We start from the raw sequence: 18,978 nt of genomic DNA, 5'->3' as shown, positions 1-18,978 counted from the left end.
CCATGAGGACCAGCTTCACCATATAACTGAAATTGTATCTCCTGCAACTGTTAAGCTTAGGGTAATCAATATTTTACGTTAACTTGGAAATGTGAAGAGGGTACACAGATTTTCAAGACTAATTTGGTCCTACGTGAGGACAGGAGCTTGAAGCTTGCTGTCTACGGCACAGCCTTGGTGAAGAGCTCACATGGGAATCGAGGCTATGCTCACTCCATTATTCGGAGGAGATGCAGTGGCTCAAGGCCTCTGGGAAGTGCTTTGCAAAGCCACACTACACTTAACATTCATGCGCATGCATGTTAGCCAACCCCATTCTGGCTTCTTGTGACCACTCTTTCAGCTCTGAAGTTCTCACAAACCAAGTGAGGCTACATTCTTGCTTTCAGGAACAGGACGGAATGAGTGGGTGTCTGGACTATGGGCTCCCTGGGACAGAGGTGATGTTTTCTGACCATGTAGCCCAGCACCCAGCAGCTTTCTCCTGTATTTCCTACATTCCTACATGGTATGCAGTAGGAATTTAATGCATGCCTATTGAGTTGAACTGAGCTGAAAAATGAAAATGGAACATGAAAATAAGATTCTGCCAAATTATACCAATCTATTAAAATAAACTGCCCCTGCTGGTCTAGCAAACATAGCTTATGGCTGTGCAACATAACAGGTGTAAGGGTCAGGGCTCAGGACTGGCGATGAGCAGGGAGGGTCCAGAAGCTCCACAGGGGACCTGTGGTAAGTGTGTGCGTGTGCGCTGTGCGTGGGAAGCTTTCCTTCACCCAGGGTTTGTTTTCTCTCCCCTTTCCCTGTGTCGTTCTGCATGTGGCTCCTGTATTCCAGCCGCCCAACGCTGGGAGTCAGCAGATGAGAAAAGGGGCTGTGGTTACCCCCAAAGATGCTGTCCTACAAAGTTTCCACAGTTGGTAGATACCCGTCAAAAGAGGAGGCTTTCCATGGTGGGTTTTATACACATGTGAAGGAGCAAAAGGGGTATAGTACTTGTTGCTAACTTCTTTCAAACCCTACTTTAAAATTACTTATAATCAACTGAGAGTAAATTGCAGTAACCCTAAGAGGAGTGTCACTTTGAGTTTAAGAGATCTTTTGGCCATTTATACCAAAAGAAAGAATAGATGAATTGCCTTAACTTAAAGTCCAATACTTTCCTTGAGAGTCTAGATTTATAATAAAATCTTGGCTTTCTTTGTAGGTTCTCTATTTCCTCTACCAAGTGGTTGAGAGTACAGGAGCACCATATATATTTTTAAAATTTGTATTACAATGTAACATACACATAGAAAAATGTACAAATCAGAAGTGTACAGGTCCATGAATTTTTCAACAAATGAATAATCTGTGCAAACTGCATCTAAGTCAGGAAACATGGCCTCACCAGCTTTCCAAAGATGCTCATCTAGGGCACCTACCCTTAAAATATAGACCAAGCAGATGAAAATAAATACAGGATGGATAGAGTGGTACACACACACACACAGACACACACTTGTGATTTGGGCAGAATATAAACTTAGCACATGTAAATTAATCCCAAAACCATGAGCTGTTTCTTTGTCCAGCTACTCAGCCTCCCTCTCTCTTTCTGCCCATCTGTGTCCTCCCTCCCTCTCTTGCCGTCCTCCCCACCTGTGTCCTCCCTCCTTCCCTCCCTGTCTTCCCCACCTGTGTCCTCCCTCCTTCCCTCCCTGTCCTCCCCACCTGTGTCCTCCCTCCTTCCCTCCCTGTCCTCCCCACCTGTGTCCTCCTTCCCTCCCTGTCTTCCCCACCTGTGTCCTCCCTCCTTCCCTCCTTGTCTTCCCCACCTGTGTCCTCCCTCCTTCCCTCGCCGTCCTCCCCACCTGTGTCCTCCCTCCTTCCCTCGCCGTCCTCCCCACCTGTGTCCTCCCTCCTTCCCTCCCCGTCCTCCCCACCTGTGTCCTCCCTCCTTCCCTCCCCGTCCTCCCCACCTGTGTCCTCCCTCCTTCCCTCCCCGTCCTCCCCACCTGTGTCCTCCCTCCTTCCCTCCCTGTCCTCCCCACCTGTGTCCTCCCTCCTTCTCTCGCCATCCTCCCCACCTGTGTCCTCCCTCCTTCCCTCCCCGTCCTCCCCACCTGTGTCCTCCCTCCTTCCCTCCCTGTCCTCCCCACCTGTGTCCTCCCTCCTTCCCTCCCTGTCTTCCCCACCTGTGTCCTCCCTCCTTCTCTCGCCATCCTCCCCACCTGTGTCCTCCCTCCCTCTGTCCCTGTCTTCTTCATACCTTCATGGCCTCCAAACCTTAAAGAGCAAAAACTTTCACTTAAAAAATTAACTTCCAAATAGTATTATGAAAGGCTACAATTTCTATAATATCACATCATAAGCTAATTAAAATAGAGAGCTTTTGGCCTAAGTTAACATTACATAAACACGCTAAGATAAACATACAAAACCTTGCTACTAAGATGTTAGTGGGGGAAGTTGAGGGTAGGGTACACAGGACCTACCTCCCTGTAGATTTTTTTGCAACTTCCTATGAATCTGTAATTCTTTAAAAGTAAAAAGTTAACAACAAAAGTTCTGCTATTGCAGCAAACTATTTGTATTTATATAAGGTGGTCAGTGTTCTGTTTCATTTTTAGTATGATTTTCTAAGAACTACAAAAAACTCTTCTTCTCTTTTCAATAAAATACTATTACTGGAGAAAAATAAGATCAAAATATTAAGTCCAAACAAATGAAATATGTTTTGAAAGTGAATAACCTAACACTTAAAAACACTACCTAGGGAAGTACAACAGTTAATGTTTTTATTTCTTTCTTCCTCACCACACATTTTTCTCCTTAACATTTAAAAAAAATGCTTATCATAATGTTAATATTCAAAGAAAATAAAATATTTTCCCTATAAAGTCTTATGTGGTAGGCTCAAAGGCCATTTCCCTTCATGGCTTCCAGGTTTGCAAAAGGAATGAACACTACCAAGTAGCGTCTGTCCCACAGCTGGGTGCCACCACTTCGAAACCTCGCGGACGGCGAACACTGGCACACAGGTCCGATCACCCGTCAACCCATTTGTAAACCTAATATCTAATAAATCACTCACTGTTAAAGCAACTATGCCACTAGCAATGTCTATGAGATAAATGATCAGCTTTGAACTGTTAGCTTTTCCATTTTTGGTGTTTCTTGGAGCAAAGCAATTTATTTTTACTCACAGATTTAAAACAACTTCAAAAATAACTTTTATATGCTGCTAGTAGGAAAGAGCAAGTCTCTAGCATGTGTTAATTGTGACCAGTCTATTACCTTGGAATTAGGAAACAATGATAGATAAAAAGACAGATACATAATTGGTGCATTTTTATGGTTCCATATAACACCTGCAGACCTTATTATGAACCAGGTGAAGGTACGGGAAACCCACGGACATCAGGATGATGGAGCCCAGACGAAGACAGCAGGCCCTGGGTATGAGCGTGGACTAGCTCAACACTGGCCACCAGCGTACTAAACGATCCCTGACAGCTCTATTAATTCCAGATCCAATAGTAAACAATAATGGGAAGGGCACACGGACACGGTCCCCGGCAGAGAAGCAGAGCCGTGGCTGGAAGGGCCAGGTGCTCCAGGCAGGGTGTGAGGCGGCCCAGCCTCCCCGGGACCGCGACGTCGCAGGCGGAACCCCTGGGAACCGTGTGTGCTCGTCACCGCCCCGCCAGCTTCCGCGGGGGCCGGGGGCCGGGGGCCGGGGGCGGGCGGGGGGGAGAAAGGCCAAGCAGGAGAACACAAAGAAGAAACAGCCTTTCCCAGCAGCCGTAACAAAAACCCTAACCTGACAACAGTGCAGGAAGAAATCATCAGGTGACACAGTGAACTGAAGAGTATTTTAAAAACCAGCCGAGACTACAGACACAAACTGACGATGCTCGTTCGAGGGACAGCAAGACCCACCACGGAAGGAAGGAGCATTAGCTGGACGTGCCGAGAGTCCTGCAGCGGGGCCGCCGCACAGTCACCAAAGGGACGAGCTGAGTGGGGGAGGCTGAGGCTGCTCCTGCCCGGCAGGCCGTGGTGACTCCCTGAGGACCCGGGACACAGGAGGGACATCCGGCTGGAATCGTGTAGCCTTCAGGAGCCCAGGCTCTCCCGCGAGAGTCCAGGCCCGCTTCCCTCACCGATGGCCTCGGGTAAGGAAGGTGACATTGCTCGGCCTGAGGTTCCTCCCCTACAACAGGGCTCGCACGGGGCCAGGCGCAAGCGCAGCGCTTCCAACAGCAACAGCGCCACACACGGGGACGGTGCTCCGGCCTCCACACAAACCCTTTCTGCTGTCCTCTCCGCAACGCTGTGAGTACGGTCATCACCCTCACTCCGCAGAGGAGGAAACTGAGACTCGCCGGGGTCACTCGCCCGGGCCAGCACCACCTGCAGCCCCGGTGGCCTGTGTCCCGGGCCAGGAAGTGCGGCTCCACAGAGTCTGCCGCACGGGGCACAGCGCAGCCCCTCCCTGGGCATCCGGAGCAGCCAAAGGCTGATAAATAACTTTGATCAAAAAAAAAAAAAAAAAAAAAAGCCCCACATAGCAGCAGGTCTTTTTTTGGTACATTTACTGTTTGCTGTGTTCATGTTTTAGTCCCATGACCACTTTTTGTTTCTCCTACTTATAAAAAATTTAACATCAAATAGAAGGTAGACACAAGAAATTTCATGCTTTTTCTAGAACAAAAAAGTCATCTATTGAATGTTAGTAATGAGTCACCTAGAATCATTGATCTAATGCATTTAGTAGCCTATGACAATACTTTTCAGATTAAGAAAATTACACATAGAACACCTCTGGACATACTTAGAGCCAGTGGAAGTTTTCAGACATCTGTCCAGGAACAGAGACCTTTGTTTTAAGAGCAGTGTGATTCCCAGGGCTATCCCCGCACCTCCAGACTGATGAGCCCCTGATGGCAGAGTCGACTCTGCCAACCAGCAGCACAGAGAATCGGTCAGTGGGCAGAAGCCCCTGCTGGGAAACGCCACCACCAGCAGAAAGCCCAAGACAGCCGGAGACCAGACAGGGATGCGGTCACCAGCCTCAACAGCCAAGAGCAAGCGGCAGTCACTTATTTGGGGTCAGAGGTGGCAAACTGTGAGCACGTCCTGGTTATTTACGCCATGACTCACGTTCAACCCGGGACACCAGAACCCCCTGGATCATGCCAGGCCTCTGCTCGCTCCACACTCAAGGGCTGGGGGGACGTGTGTGCTGGCGATGCCCTACACAGAGAAGGAAACTTCACTTGAGCAAACTCTTTGTGAAAGAAAATTCATCTTTAAACATAGTTTTTCCCCTCAGAGGCCCATTTAACCTCCACCCTGTTATGCTAAGCTGCTTCTTCAGATAGAGATGGACTTGGTGATGTAATCGTTCTCTCTCTCCCTCTAAGGATGACACTACTAAGCTGGCATGTTTGATGTCTCATTTCAAAATCACTGGGTATTAATTAATTATTATCTGCCACTTTTGACACTACTCTTAAACTTAGCCGAGGCCTTTTTTGGCTTGGCAGAGCATCTTATGAATGGGACATGTGACTATCACAGGATCAGTACTACTGTTATCATATTATGTGGTACCTAGAGGTTCTCTTTTAATTAAAAATCAACCTTGTAAATAGTGTTCAGAAGTCACTAAGCCTGCAAAACTTCTAGTAGGCTGCCAAGGTGCATTCAACACACCTGTGCTCAGCACCATCCCATCTCACCTGTGGCCACCGCCTCATTCTACCTCTTCTCTCATCACTCTGAAAGGATGCAAGTCTGGGAGGAAACAAAAGTCCAACATCTCCCCAAAATCAAATCCAAGGAACCCTATCTTTCCCTTCTCCAAGGAGGCAATAAAGAAACCACACACAAAATTCCAAAAGCTGCAAGAGAAGAATACACTATTGGCAACTCTGCTGTCCTTGGCACTCCATTTTCATTGGTTCCATTAGCATGGTTCAGGCCTTGAATTCATGACTACTTATTTCCCTGGCTATAGTTCAAATGTCTGGTTTTTGCAACTGACCAACATTACAAATATTTAGTAGCCACTGCCCAACAAACCTAAAGCCTAGCTTTTCTAGCCAAGATTTTCAGAACAATAGTCTACCATGAGGAAAGATGGCCTCAGATAACCACCCAAGTCTTCCACTCATCTTGGACTTTTACCATTCACCTGCCTCTCCCCAAAATCAGGCACATCACTACATCTTCATTCAAACAAGAAAGTGTCTTTAAAGGGGAAAAGTGAAGTGAAAAAATGGGCAACTCGTTTAGCTGACTCTGTGTTGTCCCACTTCACCAAATTGCTCAACTTTCTATTCTTCCTTGGCTGAGTAGACTTTTGTTGACTGAAGGTGAAATGGCATAGCTTTTGCCCAAGCAACTTTTGTGAGACTTAGAGGCCCAGTGACTAAAGCCACCTTGAAATCAATGTACTCACTGCCTGTTTACTGGAAAGGTTTACTTATTCAACAAGAGATATGTCATCCCAGGCCTGAAAAATCAATGTGTTCTCCTAGCAATATTCTTTAAATCTATATACCTGCAGTATATAGATTTCACAACTGAAGATCAATTATTCAGCCGGAACACGAGACTTTTCCTATTTCACTTTCAATTCATGAAATAGAAATGTGATTTTGGGGAATTTCAGCTGGAGTACTGAAAAGTTTCACTATGTTAATAATAAAAAATAACCAAAAAAAAAAAAAAGTCCCTCCTTCCTAGTGAAGGAAAATGAACATCGAACACAGCATTTTGAAATTTCTTCTGGGAGAGGTATTTCACCATCAATGAGAGTTCTACTCACATCACATTCCCACATTCCATTCCTCAACCATCAAAGCCCCTCCAAGTGAATCACTTGATATTTCTAACAATTTATTCTTAAAAGTCAATGCTTACAAGTATAATCCCAGCCAGACTGGCTTCTTATAAAGGGTTTGATATAGAAAATGAACACTCCTGGAGGGCCACGCTATTTGTTAAGATTGTCTCTTTTCATAGTAGTCGTTTCACACCCTACTGAGTTTAAGTGTGTGCTTTCATTTAAATCACAGAAATGGCTCTTGCAGATCTATGTAAGTGAATTGTCACACTTTGCCATAGGCATTGCTAACTGACCTGATGCTGAATTGAGTTGCTTTCTCCCCTCATTTTTTCCTGCAAATATTTATAGGTCTGAAAAATTTATAGAAGCTTATGACATGATGTTATAAAGTCATGGTTCTAATTTCTAAAGTAAATGTTTTCAAGGCTCACAGATTCATTTCCCTGTATCTTATAAAATGGGATACAGGAAAAGTGAGAAAGGAACCAAAACAGAAGAGAAATATACAGAAACAGACAGAAAATATACAGAAATTGTGAAGGGCATTAAGCATTACTAATAGAAGTATAATAAATTTTGAAGACTACTTTGTGTTAGCCTTTTGATTAACAAACAGGACTAAAAGTAATAGGAAGCATCATTTTTAGCTTAAAAAGGGTCTCAAAGGAGGAGTAAGGAGAGTTCTTGGGAACCTTGGACACCCGTGTTGGGAGACGGTGCTGCACAGCAGGAAAGAACCTGGTCCGTATTGTCGACTAGCCCGTGACCACAGGCAAACTGCAGAACTGCTCTGAGCCCAGTCCCTCACCTTCAAATGTGGACACTTATCCCAATTCTGCAGGGTTGTTAGGAGGCTCAAAGAGATGGATATTAAGGCATTATGTAAACTGTAAAGTGCTATACAAATGCAAGGCGTTATTATTATTATTATGACATCGATGTTTTGGCATCTAAATTACAGGGAGAGCACATTTATTATCAACATGTTTAAATACATGTCTTGCATGAATTTAGATTTGCTTTTAATTTCATAGATGTTTTCAGCTGGAAAGAGTCTTAGGATCATCCAGTTATTTTATGGAAGTTGAAACTGAGAGGGTAGATTCTAACCTCTTTTCTCTTCTCATTATAACTAACAACAAATTACAGGAAGAAATACATTAAGCCACGTATTAAGAAAAACTTCTTTAGAAACACCAGTTTTCAGGGAACGATATCTGTATATGTACACTTGTATAATCACAAATATTGAATGTCTTTGACACTTTCTTTCAAAAATTATATAGCATATTTTTACAGCCATTTGACAAAGTTTTTCATTTGCAGTCATTTTCAAAGTGTCATTTCCAGTTATTTACCAAAACTTTTCTTTCTCTGTGAAGGCTAATTCATAACAGCTTGCAAAAAAGAGAAAAACAAGGAAGGAAGGAAGCCGACAGAAAGAGTGAGGGAGGGAGGAAGCAAGGGAGAGAGGGAAGGAAGAAAAGAAAGAAAACATTAAGGCAATACATTGTTCTTACTCATAAATATGTTCCATGCTTAGAGTCTATTAAACCACCAGGAAACGTCAGCAGAGAGGAAGAAATCAAGAGGTAACTATAAGGATGAAATTTCTGATACTCTGGTAACTTTATAGCAAATCAAAGCCAAGAAAAAGTTCTGAAATGCACCATATTTAAAAATCCCTTAAAATCAGTACCTTAAAAAGCAACAGGTGACAATAATTTTACAATAACCACCTTTTGTTTTCTTGTCATTAATTTGGACTTAATCAAAAGTGGATGAAACTGGGGGTTCTAGGGTTCTTGTTTCCTATAAAAAGGTAACTTTAACTTTCTAATACCATATTAAAATATACTATAGTAAAAAAATCTAGTAGGAGTCATATCTTGCAAGTTAGCACTAGAACAAACTTAAAATAGTTTGTCTAATTTATCTTGTTCAACACAATTTTAAGCATTTACAATGGCTTATAGTGTATGAGAATGAACTTGGAGATAATTATGTAAATGAAGAGAAACAATCACAATTAAATCTCCCTACAGCTTTTAGGTATCCAATGTTTGCTGTTAAATAAACAAAACCAGGTTTTTGACATTTAAAAACATTTTTTGAAAACTTTCTGAAATCCTGCATACAATGATCAGAAATTCTCAGGACCCACTTGCCTATCCTTAAGGACTTGCACAAATTCAATAAATGATTTGTTCTTATTCCAGACACTAAAGTAATGGAGAATTTGAGTAAAGGAACTAAACAAGCACAGTTTTTCACACACAAATGTCAGTTTGTCATGTCAAAGAGACAATATGCAACGCATCAATTTTATCCAAAACCTGGAGTAAAAGAGCAATATCGAATGCAGGGCAATGCAACTGCTAAAGCAATCATGACATCACCCAATGTGCAGGCCTGCTTGTCCACAGTGGTAAAATCGCCAGTATTACATTTCTGTTTTTAAAATAAAATCCCTCACAATGTTCTTAAGACAACTGCAAAGTAAGCAGTGGGATTTCCTTCGACGTTTCCTTTTCCATAAGGGCATGAGTACACAAGGTAACACCAGCTGCCGCATTTGACCAAATGATCTCTGCAAATAAACAGGTAAATATGTACAATTTTCAGCACTGAATCAGGAAATAGATGTCTCTCTTTCATTTCTCTCTTTACTTTCTGTAGCAAGAGTTAAATAAAGGGGGTAAGTAGTCATTCTGCTTATTCATAACAAGTTTTAGGGAAAAATCATGCTCTTGGGGAGAAAGGTAAAGCTATCAACTATAATCTAGACTCTAGTTCAATTCTTCACATATCCAGTTTTTACTTCCAAAAAAAAAGAAAAGACCATTTTAATTTTTAAATGTAGAATGCGTCACCTCTCCAGAACTTTACTTTTGACATTGTAAGTTCCCTTGTAGTAATTTAGAAAAATAAAGCAGGAAATTCTAAAACCTTAGCATCTGCTATAGTAAGATCTTTGCATTTATAGAAATGACAAGAATTGGAGAGTTTGCTGAAGGAGCTCAGGGCCTACAAGTATTTCTTCATTCTTTTCCCTCTGCCTGGACGCCAGGTGAAAATCCCATTCTTTGTGGCCTACCTAAATATTCCCTTTTTGAGAAATTGCCCCTATCACAGAAGTAGAATTAGTCAGATCCTCTTCTGGGCTCCAACTGAAACCCCAAACCACATCTGTCATAAAACATCGCCTTACAGGGAGGAGAACGCCTTTCTCTCTCACTGTTGAGCCTTTCCCATTTGAGTCCTTTGAGGACAAGTGCACTTCTCTTGTTCCTCTGGTCTATCCAGACCCCAGCACAAGATGCACATGTAGTTTACACGCGGTTCTCAAACTCTGGCATGCATGGGAATGCCCTGGAGGGCCTGTATTCACAAACCCTGGCCCATCCAGGGCATCTTACTCAGAGGTCCAGGGTGGGGTCCAAGAATGTGCATTTCCATCAGGCTCCCAGGTGTGGCTGCCGCTGTCCTGGGCCCACACTCTGAGAGCCACCATAATAAACTTCTAATGGACTAATTCACGAAAATGAAACATGACTCTGAAACTAATGAAATATAAAGCTGCCCCCTGGATCTTGAAAAAGCTCATGAGATGAGTAAGAGATGGGGGTTCTGAGAACAAAGACAAAATTCCTTCTGCTACAAGCTACATACAAGACTTAAGCCACTCCTCAGAATCGCCCGGGGAGCTTTAAAAAATGTGTGTGTCTGGCTCATTCTCCAGAAATTCTGATTCAATTGGTCTGGGGTGCAGTAAAGCATTCTCTTTTTCAAAAGCACCTCAGGTGATTATAAGGCACTAAGTTCAAAAGCTATTGCTTAAAAAAAAAAAAGAAAAATTCATCTCCTACTCTTTTTGGCTCATTCGCTAATATAAAAAACTTGAGTAATTTGAAGCTGTCTTAAATAAAAAACAGAGATCCCCATCAGAGGGTTTGCAGCCTTATACTAATATGTCCAACATGCTAGCAGTTGCTGATAACTGTGACTCGGGAGGAGCCTGATCTGGAAGCAGTTGGCAATGCAGCTCCACAGTGGTGCTGACGGTGGGCAGGAGACAGCAGAGCCAGGAGGCTGTCAGGGGCTGGGCTACTCTGTGAACAAAGACCAGGACTGCAATGGAAATACCTATCACAGGACAAGGCAAGGCCACACTGCTCTCTTTGGCCCCAGACCTGCATATTCTACTGCCTCCTGGACTGTTCCATCTGAGTACTTCAAAGTCAACATATCTAGAAGCTGAATTCATATTTGACTTCCTTCTATTCCCTTCACCGCAATTTCCTTGATTTCCCAGCCCCTCAGATTGGATTTAGTATCTATCCAGGCCTCCAAGTCAGAAGCTTGGGTGTTGTCCTGGGATTCCCTATTTCTTGTACTGGCCACATATAAGTATCAATCTGTCCTGCCTCTTGTCAACCCCAGAGTCACTTGCACAAAGTCATGGATCTCTGTTTCCACTGCTGACCCTACAGTCTAAACCCCGCACTGCTGCTAGAACCAACTTTCTAAAACACCAGATGCTCCACGTCAGTCCCACAGTGACCCCCCTCTCACACAGGACAAAACCCAGAGCCACAGTGAGGATAACAAAGCTCTCTATGAGTTGTATGTCACCTCACCACTTATTCCGTCTCTTCTTGTCATGCTGAATTACCAGCACTTCTCTTGTAGTGCCCCTCACATCCTATTCTCCAGGGCAACAACCATATAACCAAATAGCTCTTTGAAGGCCCCATGAGTAATCCCTTCCATTTGGCGTTAAACCTGCTCTCCTCTCCAGGTAGAATTAGAAGCAATGACTGATCTCAAAAGACTTTCTTTATCCTGTGGAGAATTCTATCATTGTTTCTGTGACATGATTTTACACATACCATCTCTAGCTCTCTCTTCCCCTAATTGACTTCCAGACACTTAAGGGCAAGTACCAAGTCCAATTCATCCTTACATCTCAAAATACAGATGGAAGAGTGCTCATGGCTCTTCATGGCTCAAACATAAAGAAAAACTGGAAATGAAAGCCTAAGTTGTAACAGGTACCGATACTTGTCCTTCTACTCCAAGGGCAAACAATAGTGGTAAACTTATGTAATTATTTATACTAAATCAGGGCCATGTGTGCTGGCCCACTAATAATGGTGTGATTGCAGGTACATTTAGAGCTGTACACAAGACATTCTCATCTAACCATTAGCCCCCTGATTTGGAATTCGGGCAAGTTTTCAATAAGAAGGTCCAGATATAGTCAGAAAGGACACTTGGGCTCTCTGGGTCTCTCCCTGAGAACCCCCCAGAATGGAACATAACTTGGAGTAGAGAGGGATACCCTATCCACCCATGTTACCCTTCGCATACTGCCTTCTAAACCAAGCTGCTGAAACTGGTGGGACTGAAATTTATCCTGAGCATATGCAATTCACAGATGCTCAGTCAATGGGTCCAGGCATCTGATACTGCACTCCAGCACTGAACTTTCCCCTGGGGATTGCAATGTCAAATCCAACCTCTGGGATTACAATGCCAAATCCAGCACTGAACTTTCCAGGGGTTTAGCAGACACACCTCCACTTCTCACTGGCCTCAACTATCCCTCCCACCCCCAGCTGACTCAGGGAACTTTCTAGACAATTGGATTGAGTGTATCTATCTAAATGTGCAGGAAGGAAGCTTTACTAAACAACTCTGAAAAAGTGAAAATTACAGACAAACCAGTCATTTGAATAAGTCTCAAAGCCTAGATTCTTGCCTAAAATCAAACTAACAGCCAGTGCCCACAGGCCCAGCAGCAGACAATCCTGAGATGCTATCCAAAGAGCCAACTGCTGGAGTTTTCTTGGAAAATTCAAGCTTTTAAGAAGAAAATTAAAAAGAAGGTGTGGGGAAACACTGTCATGTCAAATGGGGATGGTCTTCATGAACAAACTAAGACTTATACATGTTGGTGGTTTAAGAATAAACCAGTGATACTTCACTGAGACTAAACATGTTTCTTACCATAATTTCAAATGTCCATAAGCAACAGAAGAAAATAAAATGGAATGGATCCAAGGAACAGAATCTAGTTTTTTAAATTGTATTTACAGGGAAACAATGTATGGATGAGCCATATTCTAAAACTTTGAACTTTACTCAAAACATACCCCTATTGGTAAAACCTAATCATAAATAAGCCCATTACTACTGTACTTAACTGAGTCAGAATTAAAGCACAGGCACACCCAGATACCCCTTGCACAGCAAGTCACGTGGCCCGGGCTGTGTTATTTTGCAGGAGGGTCCTTCAACAGGCTGGGTGTTCTCACCATTCTGATGCCGGCCCTATTTCAGGATGTGGGCAACAGCACGGGCCACCTGCCCTTAAATAGTCATAAAAATCAATTGTCTTTAACATTAGAGTTGATTTGTCACTCCTGTCAAAAAAGTTTCAGACATTAGCTGCTAGTCCTGGAGCTTAGATCAAAGGAAAAACAAATATTTTCTTTTCAAACAGAATCCTTCATCTTTACTGACACTACCTCTAAAAACAGTTCAAAACATGTCGATGCTGTCACATGGACCTGGTGTAATTATGCAGTACAATGGATTGTGGCTACTGGCTTCTTCAAATTCAGAATAGGTGTTTGAAAAATTATGAATTACGAAACTAAATACACAAAGCCAGAAACGACTGTTAAAAGCCTACTGGAGCTATCGCCCATTTGTGCTAGTCTGTGTTACGGCAGCGTGGGTACACACCACGACAGAACACATTGGTCTTTTCAGATTTGAAAAGCAACTTAATAATATTTAATCAGTGGCTTAAAGAATTACATTTCTGGGGGCAATAGTAGAAACCATTAACACTATAGCCCCCTTTTAACTTAGTGTCTGGCACATTCTATGCACCCAGTAAATAGTCACTGAATTCAGAAATTAGGACTCAGAAGCCTGGAGCTTCCAAGTGACTTGTCCCCCTTCCCCCCAAGGCTGGAATGAGAAGAAAGGCCCCCTGGCTGCCAGCCCAGGCCTGGGCTTTCTAGATCTGATCTCCTTAGAGAAAGGAGGGTGGTGGTTCTTCACTTTGGATACCATTAAAATCCCCACTTTTGTTTCTCTTTAATACAGCTCAGACCTACTGAATGGGAATGTCTTCAGAGGTGGGGCCGCAGCAGGCTCATTTCTACAAAGCTCACTAGGTTAAGAATAACCACACTCTTGGAGTAACACCTAGGATGAATTCCAGAGCAGCACCTCTCTCTCCACTTTCAAGAGCAAGGGGCTTGGTCGACATCCCTCATGCCATCGCCACACTCACTGACTTGGCAACCAGAGCGAGGACGGAGGAATCCGGAGCCGAGGGCCGGGCACCGAATAGCAGGCATCTGTTTCAAGCTTCAGACAGGCGCCCATCTTAACCAGCCATGCACTGGGTCCTTTCCACTTCCAGCATCTGCTGTTAGACAGGCAGACACACCTGACCTGGCTCTCCGGATACCAGCACTCCAGGCAGTGGAGTTTGGAGGCTGAGGGAGGGATCTGGGGCCAAAGGCCTGAGTCTGAATTCTGGTTCTGCCTCTTACTAGCTGTGGGGGAGTCACTTTACTTCTCTGTACCTCAGTTTCCCCATATATACTGAGAGTACCCACCTCACATGATGTGAGGATAAAAAGGACCTTTAAAACAATGTTTGACAGTACTTAACTCTAAGTACAGTTAAGTAACCAAGTTACCATATCCTAGAACCAAACAAAACCCTCACTAACATGAATAAATCTTCTTGAACAAAGCATTGAATTTGATTGTAGAAATACTTCATCTCCTTGTATTAATAATTTACCACTTAAAATTTAGTCTTTTTATGTTACTTTAACAGAATAGTATTTGTTCGCCTACTCTATTTTATTCAGAAACATTCTTTTTTGAGTGAATATGGGATACACAGGCAAATTAAGTGGTATTTATACTTTTCTCAGCAACAAATCTCCAACCACTAATAGCGGTGTTCAAAGCAGCAACATCAAAGGCTGAGAACATTTCTGGAGTGGGAAAAGGGATGCTTTGGAGGCACTCTGAGTGTTTAATTTAAATAAGGAGAGGAGTCTCTCCAGCAGAGACAGAGACGGCACATGACCGGGAGGACCCTGCTGCTATGGCCCAGGCAGGCCACCCTCTCCTGGGCACCCCAGGCAGGAGGGGGGCCCTGCAGGCAGTGGAGGAGCAGAGCTTCCCACCAGCTCCTTAGTGAAAAGAGTAATCCTTCATTACTGAACTCACACCCTGCCTTTTCCCTCTTTCCTATATTTTGCAAGGTTGTTAAAACTCCAGATGTTCCAAAAGAGCTCCTTACATTGGCACGTAATCTTTCGCGGAGACCTTACCAATCTTTCCTGTGCGCCAGCAGTTCCCAAACCTGACTGCCCAACAGAGTCACCTGAAGAGCTTTTAAAAGTTCCAATGCCCAGCTCTTACCCCTACCAACCCAATCAGAATGTGGGGGTGGGGGATGGGGGGCAGCCAGGCAAATAATTTTGATTATTTAAAATCCCAGGGGATTCCAACAGGCAGCAAAGGTTGGGAACCCCTGTTCTATGCCTCCCCCCACCAAAGGCCCCGCTCAGCACCAAAGCCCAGCTCCCCACCCAGTGACATCAATGGCGAGTACGGACCTGACTCTTGGAGTCTGGGCCGCTTGAGTTTGAAATTGTGCAATTAAACCTTCTGAGGCATGTCTCTCGTGCCAAGTGGGTTTATGGGCGGTAGTCACGAAGCCAGGCTCGCTCATGTTCCGTCTGGACATTTGGCACACGTGAACCACGGACAACAATCCGTTTTTTTTTTTTTTTAAGTTTAATAGTTTGGTTGGCCCAATGTCAAATTCTTCAAAAAGCAAAAAGAAACATCCAAAAGAGACAATCTCAATCTCGGGATTTCGAGGAGAAAAGTTTTCCGGGAGCCCCGTTTTGAGAAACCGTGGCGATGGACGGGATCGGTTCTGCTCCAGGGGAGTTCGGCACAAGAACACAGCCGTCCCACCGCGGTGGCCGGCGACAGCTAGGTCCAGCTCCACCGCAAAGCCGAGATGCAATGGAAGGGCTGCAAGTGGGGGTTAAACCTCGGGAGTCCCCGGGAGGCAGTCACCTAAGGAAACCCCCGCCCTCCGCGCGGGCGCTGCGGGGGAGGAAGCTCTGGCCCGGCAGGGAGCCGCGGCCCCGGGCGGGCACACCTGAACGACTGCGGCAGGGCGAGCGGCGGGGGTCTGCGCCCCGGGGGCCGGTCGGACCCCACCCCCCTCTTGCCAACTAGGAAACTGAGCACCGCCAGCGCCACCCCTTCCCGGTAGCCGCAGGTAGTTAGTGACAAAGACGAGTTCTCCTAGCCTCCCAGGTCAAGGCTGCGACTCCACACCCTGGAAGAGGGCTTGCCGGGACCTGCAAGCGGGGCTGGGACCCCGGCTGGCCGGAGTGTGGGGTAAAGTGCGACACCGGGCGGGGGAGGAGGAGAGGAGGGTCCGCCCAGGAAACCGCCTGTCCCGGGAGGTCCGAGGGGTGGATGGATTTCCGCGGGTCCCTTCTCAGCCTCCCTAAACCACTCGGCCTCGGCGGCTGGGACGCGCCCCCGCCTTGGGTGAGCGCCCCCCGGCCCGGCCTCGCCCTCCGGGCGGACAGTTGGGGCGCACATGCCGGAGGGCGAGCCGCCCGGCCCCCGCCCGGACCGAGTTTTCGCCCACGGACGCCGACCGGGTGCGGGAGGGCAGGCAAGTGAGGAAAGAAAGTTAGGAGCGGCCGGGGGCCCGGAGCTCCCGGCAGCCGTCCCCTCACCCCGCCCGCAGCCCGGCTGCCCTGCGTCTCCCTCCCTCGAGCCGCCGCTGACTCGCCCAGCCCAGAAACGAAACGTCCAGTTCCTCCCCCGGCCCCGGCCAGAAGCGCCGCCGATCCTCAAGGAAACAGGAAAGGAGGGCGGAGGCGCGGGACGCCGAGCCGGTGCGCCGGTGCGCGGCCGGGCGGCGCGGGGCGAGCGGCGGGCACGCCCTTACCTTTCTTTTCCTCCAGCGCCCGACTGGCCTGGACGAGCGCAGCCAGCAGGACCAGGAGCGCGGCTCCTGCCGTCCCGGAGGGTCGCATCGCTGCCCCAGGGGCTCTCTCGGGCTCGCCCCAGTTAATCCTGGACGGAGTCAGGCGGCCGCGCGCGGTGGCTGCGGCGGCGCGGCCAGGCGAAGACTCGGGCGGACGCCGCCGAGGTGGCCCGTCCTCCGGTCTGGGAGGCGGCGGCCGCCGGGGCTCGCTCGGGGCTCGGGACTCGGGCCGCCCTGCCGCGGGCGCGCACACCGGGCCGGGGGCGGAGGCTGCCGCTGCCGCGCTGCGCCGGGGCAGCCCAGACGTCTCGCTCGCGCCGGCCGGGCGTGGGGAGGCTGGGCGGGAGGAGGAGGGACCAGGCGGAGGAGGAGGGCTCGGAGCAGCAGAGGAGGAGGAGAATGCGAGGAGGAGGGAGGAAGAACCGGCCGCGAGCGCCGAAGGCAGGCGGCAACCCGGAGGTGGTGGACGGCGGTGGACCCCCGCGGCCCAAGCGGCCAGGGGGAGGGGCGGCGTGCGGGAGGGGAGCCTGTGACCGCAGGAGCCAATTTCCGAGTAGGGCGTTCCCTGCACCGCTGTTCAGGCCTTGGTCCCCACGGACTTGCAGAGCTGTCTCGGTGGCCCTACGTCGAGCCAAATCTACGGCAGGGTCCCCTTCCTCATCCCTCCTTCTGTTTTACAGAGCAAACTTGTACAGCTCTGGACAAACTGGCTGAGCCCCAGGGCCAACGTCGGATAATGACACTGTTGAGGAAACTGTTCCTTTATTCTGGTCTCCAACTCCCCCGCAGCAACCCAAGATCCTAGTGAGGGTCAGAGGCTGGCCCGACAGCCCTGGCGGTCCTCGCCGTGCCCGCGGGGCAGGGGTGCCAGGCGTCTGGGGTGCGCTCTCCAGTCTGAGGGTCCTTCAGGCCCTGTCAAGCACTCTCGAAGTCGTCTGGAATGAGGGCACCCAACTCCTGGCAAAGAGACAGTTTGTTTGTTGCAGCCAGCCCGGGTACTTTGAAAGCAAATGTGTGAGGTAAATTACTTTGCAAAAGTGAAGCGCTTGGAATAAAGGCTTGACACAAACAACAGTAGAGACACTTTTAGAGAGGCTAAGTGTCCCACTGCCCGGGTAACTCAAGCAGGAGAAAAATGCCAGGGAAATTCAGGAAGGATTTGGCCAAAAGAAACTAAGCTTCTTTGGGCTGCAAAAACTTCAGCTAAATTTCTTCCTGTCCCACTGTTCCTTCTCCTCCAGTAGAAATGTCCTGTGGCCGCTTTGACAAAGATCCCCTCCTCTGCTCACAAAGTTCGCTAGGTCACACCTTTGGGCCTGGCTCAACGCTGATCTCCCTCTGTAGCAGGAATCACAAGCTTAAGTGGAGCTAAAGACCGGCCTTTCCTGTCTGGGGCGGGGGGAATGCGCATTTTCCCTCCCCCTGCAGCGAAGTGCTTGTGCCTGCGTATGCGCGCTACAGCCTGAACTAGGGCATGTGCAGGGTAGCTTTTCCTGTGAATTTGAGTAAATAATTTGTTCCTTTGTTTTAACAAATCGAGGCAACCACTGATGCTTAATTTAGCCCCTGATGAAGAAAGCAGGCTGTGTGTTTGGTTCCCTCCACACAATCCATACAGGGACTTAAAGCAATTTGTAAAGAAATACAAATGCAGAAAGCAGAAATTAGAGAAAGGCAAACAGGAAACACAAGAGTGGAACATAAAATGAAGATAGGAGTGAATCTTCTAAAAGATTTGAATTCAGTGAAGTCCTGTACATTTACCAAACAAGGACCACAAATTTGGCTCTAAACTATATTTTCAGTCAAGGAAATATGATCAGTGGCATAAGTCACAACACAAATCAATTTAAGCTACTTTTAAGACTGCGTAGGAATTTCTCTTGTGAGTCCCCAAAAAGAAGGCCATGTGTGAGGACATCAGAGTTCTCACTTTGGTGCTATGAAGCAGTGGCCTCCGTGGCGCTGTGGTTAGAACATTCTTCAGTGATCTGGTGGCAGCTTAAGAAAGAGCGCTTTGCAAAAACAGTTACTAGAGGAGGCAATGGGACTCTTTTCAGACACA

At 46.7% G+C, this 18,978-nt stretch overlaps 1 protein-coding gene across 5 annotated transcripts in view; it reads right to left on the bottom strand.

Moving 5' to 3' along the window:
• The window catches only part of EGFR (epidermal growth factor receptor), a 186,401-nt gene extending 169,179 nt beyond the window's left edge, over nucleotides 1-17,222 (bottom strand). For 4 of the 5 annotated variants that reach the window (XM_045564906.1, XM_045564907.1, XM_045564908.1 and 1 more), the window contains exon 1: nucleotides 16,875-17,125. In XM_045564906.1, the coding sequence (XP_045420862.1) occupies nucleotides 16,875-16,962 (88 nt within the window). In that variant the 5' untranslated portion in view covers nucleotides 16,963-17,125. Of the gene's footprint in view, nucleotides 1-16,874 lie in introns of all 5 variants that reach the window. The other variant, XM_045564905.1, reaches the window with a different exon arrangement.
• Nucleotides 17,223-18,978: the final 1,756 nt, after the last annotated feature.

This window comes from Lemur catta, chromosome 11 (assembly GCF_020740605.2).
Source record: "Lemur catta isolate mLemCat1 chromosome 11, mLemCat1.pri, whole genome shotgun sequence".
In the NCBI taxonomy this organism is placed as follows: Eukaryota; Metazoa; Chordata; class Mammalia; order Primates; family Lemuridae; genus Lemur; species Lemur catta.
This window is presented reverse-complemented; position numbering and strand designations above follow the sequence as displayed.